At 41.6% G+C, this 15,000-nt stretch overlaps 1 protein-coding gene across 1 annotated transcript in view; it reads right to left on the reverse strand.

Moving 5' to 3' along the window:
- Positions 1–7,134, reverse strand: part of LOC138854037 (uncharacterized) — a 17,721-nt gene extending 10,587 nt beyond the window's left edge. The window contains exons 1-2 of the mRNA XM_070094641.1: positions 7,012–7,134; positions 6,575–6,691 (exon numbers count right to left, since the gene is read on the reverse strand). Of these exons, the coding sequence (XP_069950742.1) occupies positions 6,575–6,691; positions 7,012–7,134 (240 nt within the window). The remainder of the gene's footprint in view (positions 1–6,574; positions 6,692–7,011) is intronic.
- Between the last annotated feature and the right edge of the window lie 7,866 nt (positions 7,135–15,000).

Raw genomic sequence — 15,000 nt, forward strand, 5'->3', positions numbered from 1 at the left:
TTTTTTAACATTGCATACCTTTAACATAAACCGCAACATGTCTTCACACTCCACTAAGTCCCTGCCACCCCACCATTTGCGGATATCCCCCATCACCTCCCCCACCCGAAGACCCCTTTCCCCCGCTGCCCGAATATACCTCTGCTTCACATATAGCGCCTTCACCCTAGACCCTAATGCAATCAATCCCAGTCCTCCCTGCCTTACCGCAGTCATTACTACATCTTTGCCCAACCACGCCCTCCCATAGCCCCACACATACCTTAAGACCCTTCTTTGCATTTCCATAATATCCTGACTTCTTAATGGGTAAATTTCCGCCACTCCCCACACCTTACTATAAATCAGCGTATTTACCACCACAACCCTTTGATGCAAGGTTACATCCCCGGCCCTTAGACCCCTCAGCCTACTCAAAGCTCTGTCCATTACCATTTCTGAATTAACCCTCCTGCTCTCCTGTGCATCTGCCAAAAACAAAATCCCACAAATCTTTAGCCTATCTACAGTTATCCAACCAAACTCCTCCCCCAAGGTCCCTCCTACCCAAGCGCCTACCTCCAACAACCGTGATTTCTGCTTATTAACTCTCATCCCAGTAGCATTCCCAAAAATCTCAATTACCCTTCCCACTTTTCTTAAATCTTCAATCTCATTAAGTAAAACAGTTGTATCATCTACATAACCAACAATATTCCCACAATATCCTCCACTCTTCCCCAACCTTCCCATCCCACCATCAACCAGAACATAGAAAGGGTTCTGCATACATGCAAAGAGTATTTGGGAGAGTGGACACCCCTGCCTTAAACCCCTTCCCATGCTTACTGAACTACCCAACCTCCCATTTACCTGTACTCTCATTGATGCATTCTCATACAAAGTCCTCACCCATCCAACCACCCTCCCTCCAAAACCCATTCTCACCATACTCTCAATCAAAAATTCCCTATCCACATAATCATAAGCTTTCTCCCAATCCAGACCTAGAATACCTCCCTTATTACTACCCTCAAGGAAATCCCGAATACGACCATGACCTACCCGCATACTCCTCCCCGGGATACCAAACTGTCCCCCATGTATCACCGACCCCATGACCTTCTTCAGTCTATTACCCAAAATTTTCGCAAAAACCTTGTAATCAGCGCACATCAAAGATATTGCACGGTAAGCACTCAACTCTCTACCCCCCCCCCTTCTTTGGCACCAAAACTATGACACCCGTACTTTGCGATATGCCCAACTTCCCACTAGTTAACATATGGTCCAATAGCCTAACAAAACACTGCCTAATACACCCCCAATGTGCTCTATAAAAATCATTTGGTATACCGTCTATCCCTGGTGTTTTCCCGGTACTCATCCCGAAAACTGCCTCTTCCACCTCAACCTCACTTATACCAACCTCCAACCCCACTCTATCCTGCTCACTTAAAACGCTATGGAACCCCCCTTCAAAAAAACCCTCCCAGGAACCCCCCTCCCTCCAACTCCATTTCTCTCTAAACCAACTATCAGCATAGAGACTCATACTTTCCGTATTGGATAGGACTCGACCCACTGGATACCCTCCCACCCCAGGGCTTGTCTCCAATTGTAGAATGGTGGTTACACTCTGTCGGTCCCGAAATTTACGTAAAACATACCCAGACGGTTTATCACCCCACAAAACATCCTCTAACCCCGCCCTAACCCTAATTGCATCAAACCTATCATTGTGTAATTCAGCTATTCTACTCCGCAGTCTGTCCATATCATCCCTCCTACCACCTCCCCCAACATAACAATCTTGCAACTGTCCCTCCAGATAATTTTGCAACCCAAAACGCCACCTCGCCTCCTCTCGTCCCCTAGCCTTAAAAAAATTCGCTATTCCAGGTTTTGCCTGCATTTCCCACCAATCTAACAGATCTATCTCCCTGTTCCTAGCCTCCCAAAAAGGCAACCACCAATCACTGAAAAAAGGCCCCTCCCCCTCCTCCTTAAGAAGCCTTACATTTAATTTCCAGTACCCAGAATAAATACGCACCACTCCATCCCACATCAAATCTGCTATTACCGCTCTGTGATCAGAAAACCCCACATCGAAGGTTTGCACCCTCACAACATCTATACCCTGCTTAATATAAATTCTGTCTAATCGCGCTTCATATCCCCTACGGACGAACGTATGCTCCACTAGGTAACCCCCCCTCCCCACCACATCAACAACCCCAATATCTCGCAATACATCCCTCAGCACACTCAGCACACAACCCGCCCCTCTCGGTTCGACATCACCACTCCTAATCACACAATTCCAATCACCTCCTATTACTGTTATAGCAGGCAAACCTCTCAAGTGATACAGCAATACCTCTCTGACAAAATCTACTTTTACCCTGATATTACTAGTTGCTGGCATGTAAACTCCCACGAAACTAACTCGACTCTCACCCCAGACGCCATCCACCCTCACGATCCTCCCACCCCCCCCCTCTTCCCAACCGATGACACGCAAGGGGCTGGTCTCCTTTACCGCAACTGCTACCCCACCTTTCAATTGCAAACCACTGGTTACATACATCCGATATCCTTTCACCCTCAACACACTACCAGCCCTGTGATTATGCTCTTGCAAAAAGCATATGTCAACATCAAACCGCCTTAAAAACCACTCCAACCAAACTTTCTTGACCTCAGTCTTAAGTCCATTAACATTAAGCGTGACACATCTGAAAATTACAGAAGGGGCGGCTTTCCCCTATGCCTCTGGGATTTACCCACTGCACTTTTCATATTACGTGTTCCTTTGCCACTCGAGTTTTCCTGTGCAATCACTTCCCCCCTCCCTTTCCCAATTTGCAACTCAGGCACACCTCTACCACTATGTGTCCTCGGCTCCACAACCGCTGCCCATGACTTCTTCCCCGGCCTCTGCCCTGGGGTAATGACCTCATCTATCTCTGATGCCGCAGTTCGTTTCCTAGAACTCACACTTACACACATATCACCCTCAGACAATTCCTCCTGGTGTACCTCCACGGCCACCACATGCTCCCGCCCAATCTTACTCAAGTCTTCCTCAACAATTTGTTGTCCCTCCAAAGTTCCAGCTTCACATGAACTGAGAACACCTTTTGCACAGGGTTCCTCCTCATCCAAAAAATCCTTGATCACATCTGCCAATAACCCATCCTGGGTTGAAGCTTCCTGGACGAAAGTCTCCTCAGATGTCACCTTCAACTCCCCCGACGCCCCTGGGAGAGTGACACATGTCTCCGCCGCCGCCACCTCCCGGTCGACCTCTTCGCTCCAGAGGTCATTCCTCCGGCCTCCCGAGGCATCAGAGCCAGGCACCAAATTACACGACTGTTGAATCACAATTGGAGTGTCGAGAATTCGAGAAGCCCGCCTCCTAGGACACTGGGCTGCCATGTGCTCATAAGAGCTACATAGACGACATGTTTTCCTTTGCCCAGCATAGTACACATAAACCTGTGTTCTACAACCGATCATCGTAACATAGGATGGTATAGGCCTTGTTAAGGTCATTTTAAGGGTGTAAGAACCTTCCGGCATTCCTTCATATGGACCATCCCTCCACACCCCCATTGTTGCAGAATGCACTGTCCCATAACTTCGAAAATACTCCTGCAGGCCGTAAGCCGTAGCCTCGAAGGGTACATTCCGTACCTTCACCCATGTGAAGTACTTAGAGACGTCATGTAACACAACATCCATCGTTGAATTCACACTCATGCGTTGTTCCTGGTAATGCTCGACAATTCTTGTGTAGTAATCGACTCGTAGAAATTTCACAAAGATTCTTGTTAAACCATTAAGGGCGACGCCATACAATTCCTCGTTGGGAATACCATATGTATCCCTGATGATGTTAGGGAGAAGGACGTTCATCGTATCTCCACTTAACGTACCACGAACCAGCTCTATGCAGATAGTATTCACTCTCCGTACTGTATGTTCCGCCATGTTGATATCCCAATGAGCAGCGCACGTCCTCACTACTCAATGGTTGTTGCTGAACTAAGGTAGCTCGCCTGAAGACAGCAGAGGGGTGCCGAGACAACCTCACTCCACCGTGGTCAGGCAGCGAATGACCCTAGCTGTCATTCCAAGAGTTGTGTTTAGAGCTGTGAGTCAAGTTGGGGAATAAGGTAAGCGAAATTTTGTGTATGCAATAATTTCTCAAAAATCATTCTGAACCTAACAAAACAATATATTTTATTGTGTTTATTTATTATTAAATTATTGTAAACTTATCGAAAATATATTTAGTTGGATTAGGCTAAATTAAACTGCGCTTCTTATAATAAGGTTAGGTAAGTTTTCGAAGATTCTTTTGGTACAAAACTATGAATTTTTACATTAACATAAATGAAAAAAATATCTTTAAAAGTATAAGATTTTTTTTTAGAAAGGATTTAATTTTAAATGAGTTTTAAAACAGCAATGTTGCAGAAATGAGTAGGAAGTCCAGGTAGATTCGTTGAGGGAGAACGACTCTAGCTAGAATACGGTAAATGGCGTCAGGGAGACCATTGCCAAGTGCCAGAAAAATGAGGGCATAATATTTAAACAATATAAAAAATGCATTAAATACATAGTAATGACCTAGCGACTATTACATTAGTGACTTATCAATTATCACCAACGCGTCGTCAGACTCCATAACGTTTCATTAAAAAAGTATCTGGAATCTATCAGTAGGAAATTTCGTCGCCTAAAAAGAAAATGGGTCCAGCCAACTGGACTCTGAGATTAAAAGGTTCGGTCTCTTCCATGTTGCTTTGAAAACTGAAAACCTTAAATATGAGGCGACGGCAAATAAAATGACAGTGATCTCTGACTGTAGAATTAGATGCTGTAAATAAAGGAAGGTCAGTGCGCAATGATCTACCTAAATGGTTTGAAATACTGTGTTGGAAGTTAGGTGGTACTCCCGACGTATCAGGCATTACAGTTCCAACACTGGACTTTAGTTCGAAAGGCAGAAGATGCAAACTCTTCAGAAATGTTCCAATATTATTATTTTTATTAAGAAGAAAAATTTGATTTGTGAACAGTACTTCTTTAATGTTTTTCGAAAGTCTTTAAGAATTTACAAGTAAAATTTCATAAAAAGAGAGCTTTACGAGTATGTATTGTTTGTGCTTAGGGATTGTGCAAGCTATTGTAGGTAATGTAAATTTGTTCTTTGAAAATGTTCTTAAAACATTGCAAAAAAATATTTTAAACGAATCAGTTATCTAAAAAAAATAAGTATGTAAGCTCATTGTCAAACAGATAATAATTGGACCATATACAAAGGCCGTACTTAGAAGCGTTATATTACAATCAATTTTAGATTGTTAAGGTCAAAAGCCGAGATAATTTAAACCTAGTTCAATAGATGCTATATTACTATATTCTGTATTTACAGTGCTATTATTAGTAGTAACCAAGTGTCTGGAAATGACAATGAAGATTTCACTGCAATTTCATATATAAATTTCAAGTTAATATGCTTAGACTAAGATATACAATAAATACAAAAAGCCGCCTTACCTGCGAAATTTAGATTTTAAATTCGTTAAGTAGCCATCAGGAATGTTAGCCATGTTTCACAATGCCGGAAAATTCGTGAAGTGACTAACTACTGATAATTTCCTCTTCTTCTCATTAATGTTTACATTACCTAGTTTATAACCATGAGTTATTTTCATTCCCAAGGATTAGCACAACACTTATCCACATTGAACTGCATCTGCCACTTTCCAGACCATGACATTATTTTTTCCAAATCCTCCTGAGATTCATTGTCCTCAGAATATATTATTCGGCCTATTTTTGTGTTATCAGTGCATTTACTCATGTCACTCGTTATGCCTTCGTGAAAAATGGGCTTAAAATTGATCCTTGTGGAATGCTCCATGTGACTCGTCCCCATTCAGACCTGACCCCATTAATGCAAACGCTTTCCTGCCTATTGATCAGCCATGCCTTGATCCAAGTTAGAATTTTATTTCCTGTACCATGAGCTGCCACTTTTCTCAAGTCTTTTCTGAGGTACTCTATCTAAGGCTTTACTGAAATCCTAATAAACAGCATCATATGTTTATTGTTCATTATCAACTGCCTCAAATGGGTTAATGAAGAATGTCAGTAAATTTGTCAGTCAGGAACGACCTCACATGAACCCTTGCTAAGATTCATTAATCAGTTTATGTTCGTTAATTAAGTTGGCTTCTAATACTATCAATTATAAATGGCCGAGTGTAGGGTAAGTGCGTGAAGCAGTGGGTAGAATGAAAAGAGGTAAAGCAACTGGGATTAATGGGATAAAGACAAAAATGTTAAAACCAGGAGGGAATATAGTTTTGGTGTGGTTAGTGCTTTTATTTAATAAATGTATGGAAGAGAATAATCTACGTAGGGATTGGCAGAGAGCATGCATAGCTCCTTTGTATAAAGGCAAAAGGGACTTAACTGCTTCACTAGTATATTATCTGTTTCACTAGTGACCTACTTTCCTGCTTTACTAGTGACCTACTACTTCACTAGTGACCTACCTGCTTTACTATTGACCTACCTTGAGGGCCTGGGCGACCATCAGTGACAGCTGCGCCTCCGTCAGGTTGGGACTGTGGATATCTGCTACCACCTCGAACACCGTCATCCCCCAGGACCCTCCCAGTCCTTCCAGTTCCTGCAGTGACAAATGAGTCCTGACGTGGCTCTTACTCATGTGTTGATTCGCTCAGCAGATTAACAATCGCTGGCGTACCTGAGCAGCGTATCCACTCCAGTTAAAAATAACATTTTTCTGATGTGTCTTATATCTAATCATGAAATAAAAAAAAATGCAAGACAATATTTAATAAAACTGATGGCGGAGTAAATAGTGCCACCCGTGTGGCTGATTTTGTGACTCAATTAAAACACACAAAAATTATAAACACCAAATCATTAAACAATAAATTTATATATGTAAACGAGGTGTATCAGGTGTTAATAATGTTGACTGACCGTGAAGACAGTATCGGGGGAAGTGGTGCCATCTGTGAGGAGAATGACGGAGCAAGAAGACCGTGATACTCTGGATGATACAGCCGCCACTCCTGCCCCTGCCACCCTCAGTGTCTCCTCCATACCTGGTCACCAGAAAAGGGAGGAACATGAGACAAGTACTTGACCTTCCTGTTGTAGTCGATTATATACATCACAATTCCTTTATTTAAATATATATACTCCTTCCTTAATTTTAATTGTTGTTTATACAACTGCTTCCTTTAACTCTCTTTGAAAAATACCTAATTTAACCAGACATGCAAAGGCTCTTAAAGTTCGAAAAACAAATAATTAAAATAGTTCAGCTGTACAGGAAGTGAATCTTGAATTGTTGGGAATTCAATGTTTTTTTTTTTTGCAGATTTATTATCAATGAAGGTCCTTGATACACTATCTGATGAATGCAGCATTGAACATTCTGGCAGAATTCGAAGAAATAACTCAAGGTTTTCAGGAAAGTTCGGCACTCACTATGCACTCATGCTGTGCAGCGATTATGTGCTTGAAAATGGGAGCTAAACGCATAATTGCAAACCTACGGTGTGAGTGCGCTGTATAGCCCTTGTGGCTTAGCGCTTCTTTTTGATTATAATAATAATACGGTGTGAGTAATGTTTTGGAAAAAAACAGGGTTGTGTTTTTTACACCTCCAAAACTATCAAATGGTTTTGTGTTTTTATTTTATTTTTGAAAATAATAGTTTTTCTTGGCAAACGCTGTAATTGTTGCTTACTTGTTTGATCTACCATCACAGTCACTTACCACCATTACTGACCACCATCCCCTACCATTTCTAATGCCTAGGGAAAGCCGGTTGCGCGTTGTATATTGATGTATGTGTATGTGTGTATGTGTGTGTATGTGTATGTATGTGTGTATGTGTGTATGTGTGTGTGTGTGTGTGTGTGTGTACTCACCTATTTGTGGTTTCAGAGGTCGAGTCATAGCTCCTGGCCCCGCCGAATACGTAAAACTTGCGATTTTGGCTTAAACAGCAATGCACTTCTTGCCGAATAGAGCAAGCGAGAATTTGTGTATGCAATAATTTCGCAAAAATCATTCATATTCTAACGAAAAAATATATTTCGTTGCGTATATTACATTATTATAAACATATATTAAATATATTTAGTTGGATTAGGCTAAATTAAATTACACTTGTCATAATAAGGTCAGATAAGTTCCTTAAGTTTCTTTTGGTGCAAAATCATTAATTTTTATATTTACATAAATGAAAAAATATATCTTTAAATGTATAAGAGAAAAATTTAGAAAGGACTTAATTTTAAATGAGTTAATGCTAATTGACCAGTTTTACTTATTCGGCACCTCATATATATATATTATATATATATATATATATATATATATATATAATATATATATATATATATATATATATACATATATAATATATATATATATATATATAGATATATATACATATATATATATATATACATATATACATATATAATATATATATATATACATATATAATATATATATATATACATATATATATATATATACATATATATATATATATACATATATATATATATATATACATATATAATATATATATATATACATATATATATATATATATATATATATATATATATATATTATATATATATATATATATATATATATATATATATATATATATATATATATATATATATATATATATATATATATATATATATATATATCGTGCCGAATATGTAAAACTGGTCAATTAGCAAGAACGCATTTAAAATTAAGTCCTTTCTAAAATTTTCTCTTAAACGTTTGAAGATATATTTTTTTCATTAATGTTAATGTAAAAATTTTTAATTTTGCACCAAAAGAAACTTATAAAACTTACCTAACATTATTATAAGAAGAACAATTTATTTTAGCCTAACCCAACTAAATATATTTTAAATTTGTTTACAATAATTTAATACTTAACAAACACAGTGAAATATAATTTTTTCGTTAGGTTAAGAATGATTTTGGCGAAATTATTGCATACACAAATTTTCACTTGTCCTATATGGCAAGATGAGCGTTGCTATTTAAGCCAAGATTGCAAGTTCTGCCTATTCGGCACGACATTACATTATATATATATATATATATATATATATATATATATATATATATATATATATATATATATATATATATATATATATATATATACATACTCAGGGGCCATCTTATTATATACATCCTTTTAGTACTGGGTAATAACTCGTTTTACCCCACCCAACCCCCCAAACAGCCTGAATTCCTTGAGACTTGGATTCAACATGACACTGGTAAAATTCCTTAGAGATTCTGGTCGATGTTGGCATAATAGCATCTTGCAGTTGCATCAGATTTTTTGGCTGCACATTCATACTGTGAATCTCCCGTTTCACCACATTTTAAACGTTTACGCCAAATTCTGACCCTACCAGCTTCATGTAGCATTAATCTCGATTCCTCAAAACAGGTACTACAACCCAGGTACTCAACCAGTCAGGCCATCATCCTCTGACAATTTTCATTAACGAGACGTTTCCGTCCACTGAACTGCCGCACACTAGATGTTTTGTGCTCATACACCATTCTTTATGAACTCTTAATACTGTTGTGCTTGAAAATCCTCCATGAGAAATATTCAGACCACTCTGTCTGGCGCCAACAATCAATCCACGGTCAAAATCACGTAGATCATTCTTCCCCATTCTGATGTTTGGTCTGGACGACAAGTGAACTTCGTGGCATGCAAAGAATATCTTACAATTTATTTGGCCTATGTCACACCCCCATATAGGCTGCCTCCCAACCAGTGAGCCGGGTGCTAAAGGTTTAACGATCAATAGGGTACCCGTCGTTAAGTCAGTACCTTGGTTCATTGACCAGTCATAGGCAAGCCCACCAAAGCTGAAGCAACGTGGTTCAGGTGCAGCAAGCATCGGCAGGCTTAAATTAGAAGTCTACCCTACTTCTAATTTTTACAGTCGCCGTCTGGTTGAATCCTCCCTTTATACACAACTTTCCTTTGTAAAATGTTCCAAACTTGAGAACACCCGTGACTTAACCTGATTCTTTTCTCCTTTTTTCCCTCTTCCCTTTCCTCTTTCTCCTTTGGGTTTTCATTCTTCTGCTTTGGGTGTTTGGGCCTTTATTATCTTGTCCCCCTCTGTGTTCTTGTTCCTACCATTTGTGGGCCCCTCGCTCGTTTGCAGTGCTTCTCTTTCTCAGTATTTGATTCTCTCCTCTACTACTACCTCTACCACTATTTTTCTTCCTTTCCTACTAAATCTCTTCTCCTGTCCCTGTCTGCTGGCATATATATACTCCCCCCTTCTCTTTTTCTTTGTATGACTTTGTAAATGGACCAAACTGGACCGAAACGTCGTTCTAAGCTCCTCTCTCCTACGTGCGGGTTATTTATGTATTGGCAGACTTGCCTACCTGCTGGTTGAGTACGGAACACTCTCTCTGGTGTCTTCTTTGTCATCTGTCACCGTGTACACTTATTTTACCTGTACATATTGCACATATCTGAATATAGTAGATGAAGGCAAAATATACATTATAGACTATTGCTGAGGTTGTTTGCTAAAAATCGCATTGTAATAAAGTTGGTAGAATTACCGACAATATGCAAAGTAAAAGGACACAAGTGCAACTAATGTGACATTTTATTGTGGCAACGTTTCGCTCTCCAGGAGCTTTATCAAGCCATTACGGATTGATAATGTCTTGATAAAGCTCCTGGAGAGCGAAACGTTGCCACAATAAAATGTCACATTAGTTGCACTTGTGTCCTTTTACTTTAAAAAAACGCATTGCGACCAGGTCTCACAAGTCATTCTTCACCTGTGTTTCTGGAAAACATATTGATCATGTCTACATGCTTTAAGACACTGAGTTGCTGCCATGTCACTGGCTGAACACATATTTGCATTAGCGACAGAATGTACAGGTGTACCTAATATACAGTATACATACCGAGTGTGTATACTGTATATAATTATTATTAACATTAAATGAAAGAAATTGAGCACTTTTTTTGTTCCTGTTTCATATTGTATTCTGTGGCATTCATTTTATCATTATTTTTGGCATAACTGTGATATATATGGGATCAGAGTTTTTAATGTTGTGAAGAAGAAAAATACACTCCCTACCCCGGGTTATCCTGGGTGGCTAACACTCCCTACCCCGGGTTATCCTGGGTGGCTAACACTCCCTACCCCGGGTTATCCTGGGTGGCTAACACTCTCTACCCCGGGTTATCCTGGGTGGCTAACACTCCCTACCCCGGGTTATCCTGGGTGGCTAACACTCTCTACCCCGGGTTATCCTGGGTGGCTAACACTCCCTACCCCGGGTTATCCTGGGTGGCTAACACTCCCTACCCCGGGTTATCCTGGGTGGTTAACACTCCCTACCCCGGGTTATCCTGGGTGGCTAACACTCCCTACCCCGGGTTATCCTGGGTGGCTAACACTCCCTACCCCGGGTTATCCTGGGTGGCTAACACTCCCTACCCCGGGTTATCCTGGGTGGTTAACACTCCCTACCCCGGGTTATTCTGGGTGGTTAACACTCCCTACCCCGGGTTATCCTGGGTGGCTAACACTCCCTACCCCGGGTTATCCTGGGTGGCTAACACTCCCTACAGCGGGTTATCCTGGGTGGCTAACACTCCCTACCCCGGGTTATCCTGGGTGGCTAACACTCCCTGCCGCGGGTTATCCTGGGTGGCTAACACTCCCTACCCCGGGTTATCCTGGGTGGCTAACACTCCCTACCCCGGGTTATCCTGGGTGGCTAACACTCCCTACCCTTGATTATCCTGGGTGGCTAACTCTCCCTACCCTTGATTATCCTGGGTGGCTAACACTCCCTACCCCGGGTTATCCTGAGTCGCTAACACTCCCTCCCCCGGGTTAACCTGAGTAGTTAACACTCCCTACCCCGGGTTATACTGGGTGGCAAGCACTCCCTACCCCGGGTTATCATGGGTGGCAAAGGCTCACTACCTCGGGTTATCCTGAGTGGTTAACACTCCCTACCCCGGGTTATCCTGGGTGGCTAACACTCCCTACCCCGGATTACCCTGGGTGGCTAACACTCCCTACCCCGTGTTATCCTGAGTGGCTAGCACTCCCTACCACGGGTTATCCTGAGTGGCTAACACTCCCTACCCAGGTTATCCTGAGAGGATAACACTCCCTACCCCGCGTTATCCTGGGTGGCTAACACTCCCTTCCCCGGGTTATCATGGGTGGCTAACACTCCCAAACCCCGGGTTATCCTTGGTGACTAACACTTCCTACCCTGTGTTATCCTGGGTGGCTAACACTCCCTACCCCGGGTTATCCTGGTTGGCTAAGACTCTCTACCCCGGGTTATCCTGGTTGGCTAAGATTCCCTACCCCGGGTTATCCTGGGTGGCTAAGACTCCCTACCCCGGGTTATCCTGGGTGGTTAAGACTCTCTACCCCGGGTTATCCTGGTTGGCTAAGACTCCCTACCCCGGGTTATGCTGGGTGGCTAAGACTCCCTACTCTGGGTTATCCTGGGTGGATAAGACCCCCTACCCCGGGTTATCCTGGTTGGCTAAGACTCCCTACCCCGGGTTATCCTGGTTGGCTAAGACTCCCTACCCCGGGTTATCCTGGTTGGATAAGACTCCCTACCTCGGGTTATCCTGGGTGGATAAGACTCCCTACCCGGGGTTATCCTGGGTGGCTAAGACTCCCTTCCCCGGGTTATCCTGGGTGTCTAAGACTCCCTTCCCCGGGTTATCCTGGTTGGCTAAGACCCCCTACCCCGGGTTATCTTGCTTGGCTAACATTCCCTACCCTGTTTCAGAGTTCAATAAATCTTAATCGACAGTCACGTGAACATTGCTCTCCTTGCTACTCTGATAAAGGAGTCGTAACTCTGAAACGTCTCACCGTTGCTGTTTTCGAATGCCAACTCCAACAGTCAGTATTTAATTCTAGCTTCAGCATTCAATGCCTCCTGACAAGTTCAGCACTTTTTAACGTAATTTTCCCCTGAGTTTCAATCGGAATAAACTAAAACTATCCAGTACCTGGACTGATATATGAAAATCGGGACGGCTGCGACAGGAAAAGCTGACGAACCCGGATTTTGTAATAAAAGTCCCTGGCATCTGTGTGCAATAATTCTATATTACTTTCTTCAATAAAGATCAAAATAAAACGGTTGGGTGAGAGTCAGGAAGTCACTGCGAGGAGGCGCTTACCATGAGGATGAGGAAGCTGGGCCGCACTCAGGAAGACAGTCACTGTCACTGACAGTAGTAGAGACGACACCTTCATCCTGATCCTGTCTCACCACAGTCAAGTCTCACCGAGGTGAAGTAGAAATAACACTATTAATATCATGTTTCCACTCTGGTACACGAAACTTTCTGAACGTAGACTTACGAAATTATACACGTTGATTGAATTGTATAATTTATACGAACACAAAATATAAAGTGGATGCTATGCAATATTTTTACACTGTAAATTCAATGAAGGTCATAGTAACGTTAGTCACACTCCAGTAAAAGGAATAGAGCGAATTATGTAGCATTAATTAGTACAGAACCTTTCGTTTTCATGCAGGCGAGGGGCTCTTCTTCCAAGGAAGTGAACTCATCATCTCTTTCCCTGGATCAAACCCGATTGCTTCCCATTTTTTGCGCAATTTTTATATATCAAAAAAAGCGCTAAACCTTCAAGAATAATAAAATAATTATCCTTCAAAGCATCAAATAACGAACATCAGTACATTTATGAAAAATCGTACGAAAGCTCTTTTTTTTCATAAGAACATAAGAAAGAAGGAACACTGCAACAGGCCTACTGACCCATGCGGAGCAGGTCCATGCCCTCCCCCCGGATTAGACCAATGAATAAATAACAAAAAGGCAATGACCAATGACCCACCCCCCGGATTATCCCAATGACCCACCCAGTCTGGTCATCCCCACTCAAGGATGGAGCACTGCACCAGACCCAGCAGCACAAGCTAGTCAGGTCCAACTCACACACATCAACAACCACTCATGTATTTATCTAACCTATTTTTAAAACTACACAACGTTTTAGCCTCAATAACTGTACTCGGGAGGGTGTTCCACTCATCCACAACTCTATTACCAAACCAGTATTTTCCTATATCCTTCCATAATTAACTTCTTTGAGTCACGAGATAGTTAAGGAGGTATTAGCTAAGTTATTCCATTTGTAAAGCGCAGGACTCGACCTATAGCAAAGCAATCATGGGCCTTAATAATATTGCTAGAATTACCGACAATATGTTAGCTAAAAGGCCGAAGATCCAGGAAAACGCGATGTTGCCATATTAACTGTCACATTAGTTGCACTTGTGTCCTTAATACCTAACAATCCTGGGCGGGCATGACCCAATGGGAAGTGTGATCATGTAATAATTTTAGGTTGGCCTTACGACGATCTCGATCCTTGACTAGAAATATGTTAAGTACTGATAAGTACGTCACTGTGACACAGGAGTAGCACAATGTGACACAGGAGTAGCACAGTGTGACACAGGAGTAGAACAGTGTGACACAGGAGTAGAACAGTGTGACACAGGAGTAGAACAGTGTGACACAGGAGTAGCACAGTGTGACACAGGAGTAGCACAGTGTGACATAGGAGTAGCATAGTGTGACACAGAAGTAGCATAGTGTGACACAGAAGTAGCATAGTGTGACACAGAAGTAGCATAGTGTGACACAGGAGTAGCATAGTGTGACACAGGAGTAGCATAGTGTGACACAGGAGTAGCACAGTGTGACATAGGAGTAGCATAGTGTGACACAGAAGTAGCATAGTGTGACACAGAAGTAGCATAGTGTGACACAGAAGTAGCATAGTGTGACACAGGAGTAGCATAGTGTGACACAGG

This window comes from Cherax quadricarinatus, chromosome 47 (assembly GCF_038502225.1).
Source record: "Cherax quadricarinatus isolate ZL_2023a chromosome 47, ASM3850222v1, whole genome shotgun sequence".
Taxonomy (NCBI): Eukaryota; Metazoa; Arthropoda; class Malacostraca; order Decapoda; family Parastacidae; genus Cherax; species Cherax quadricarinatus.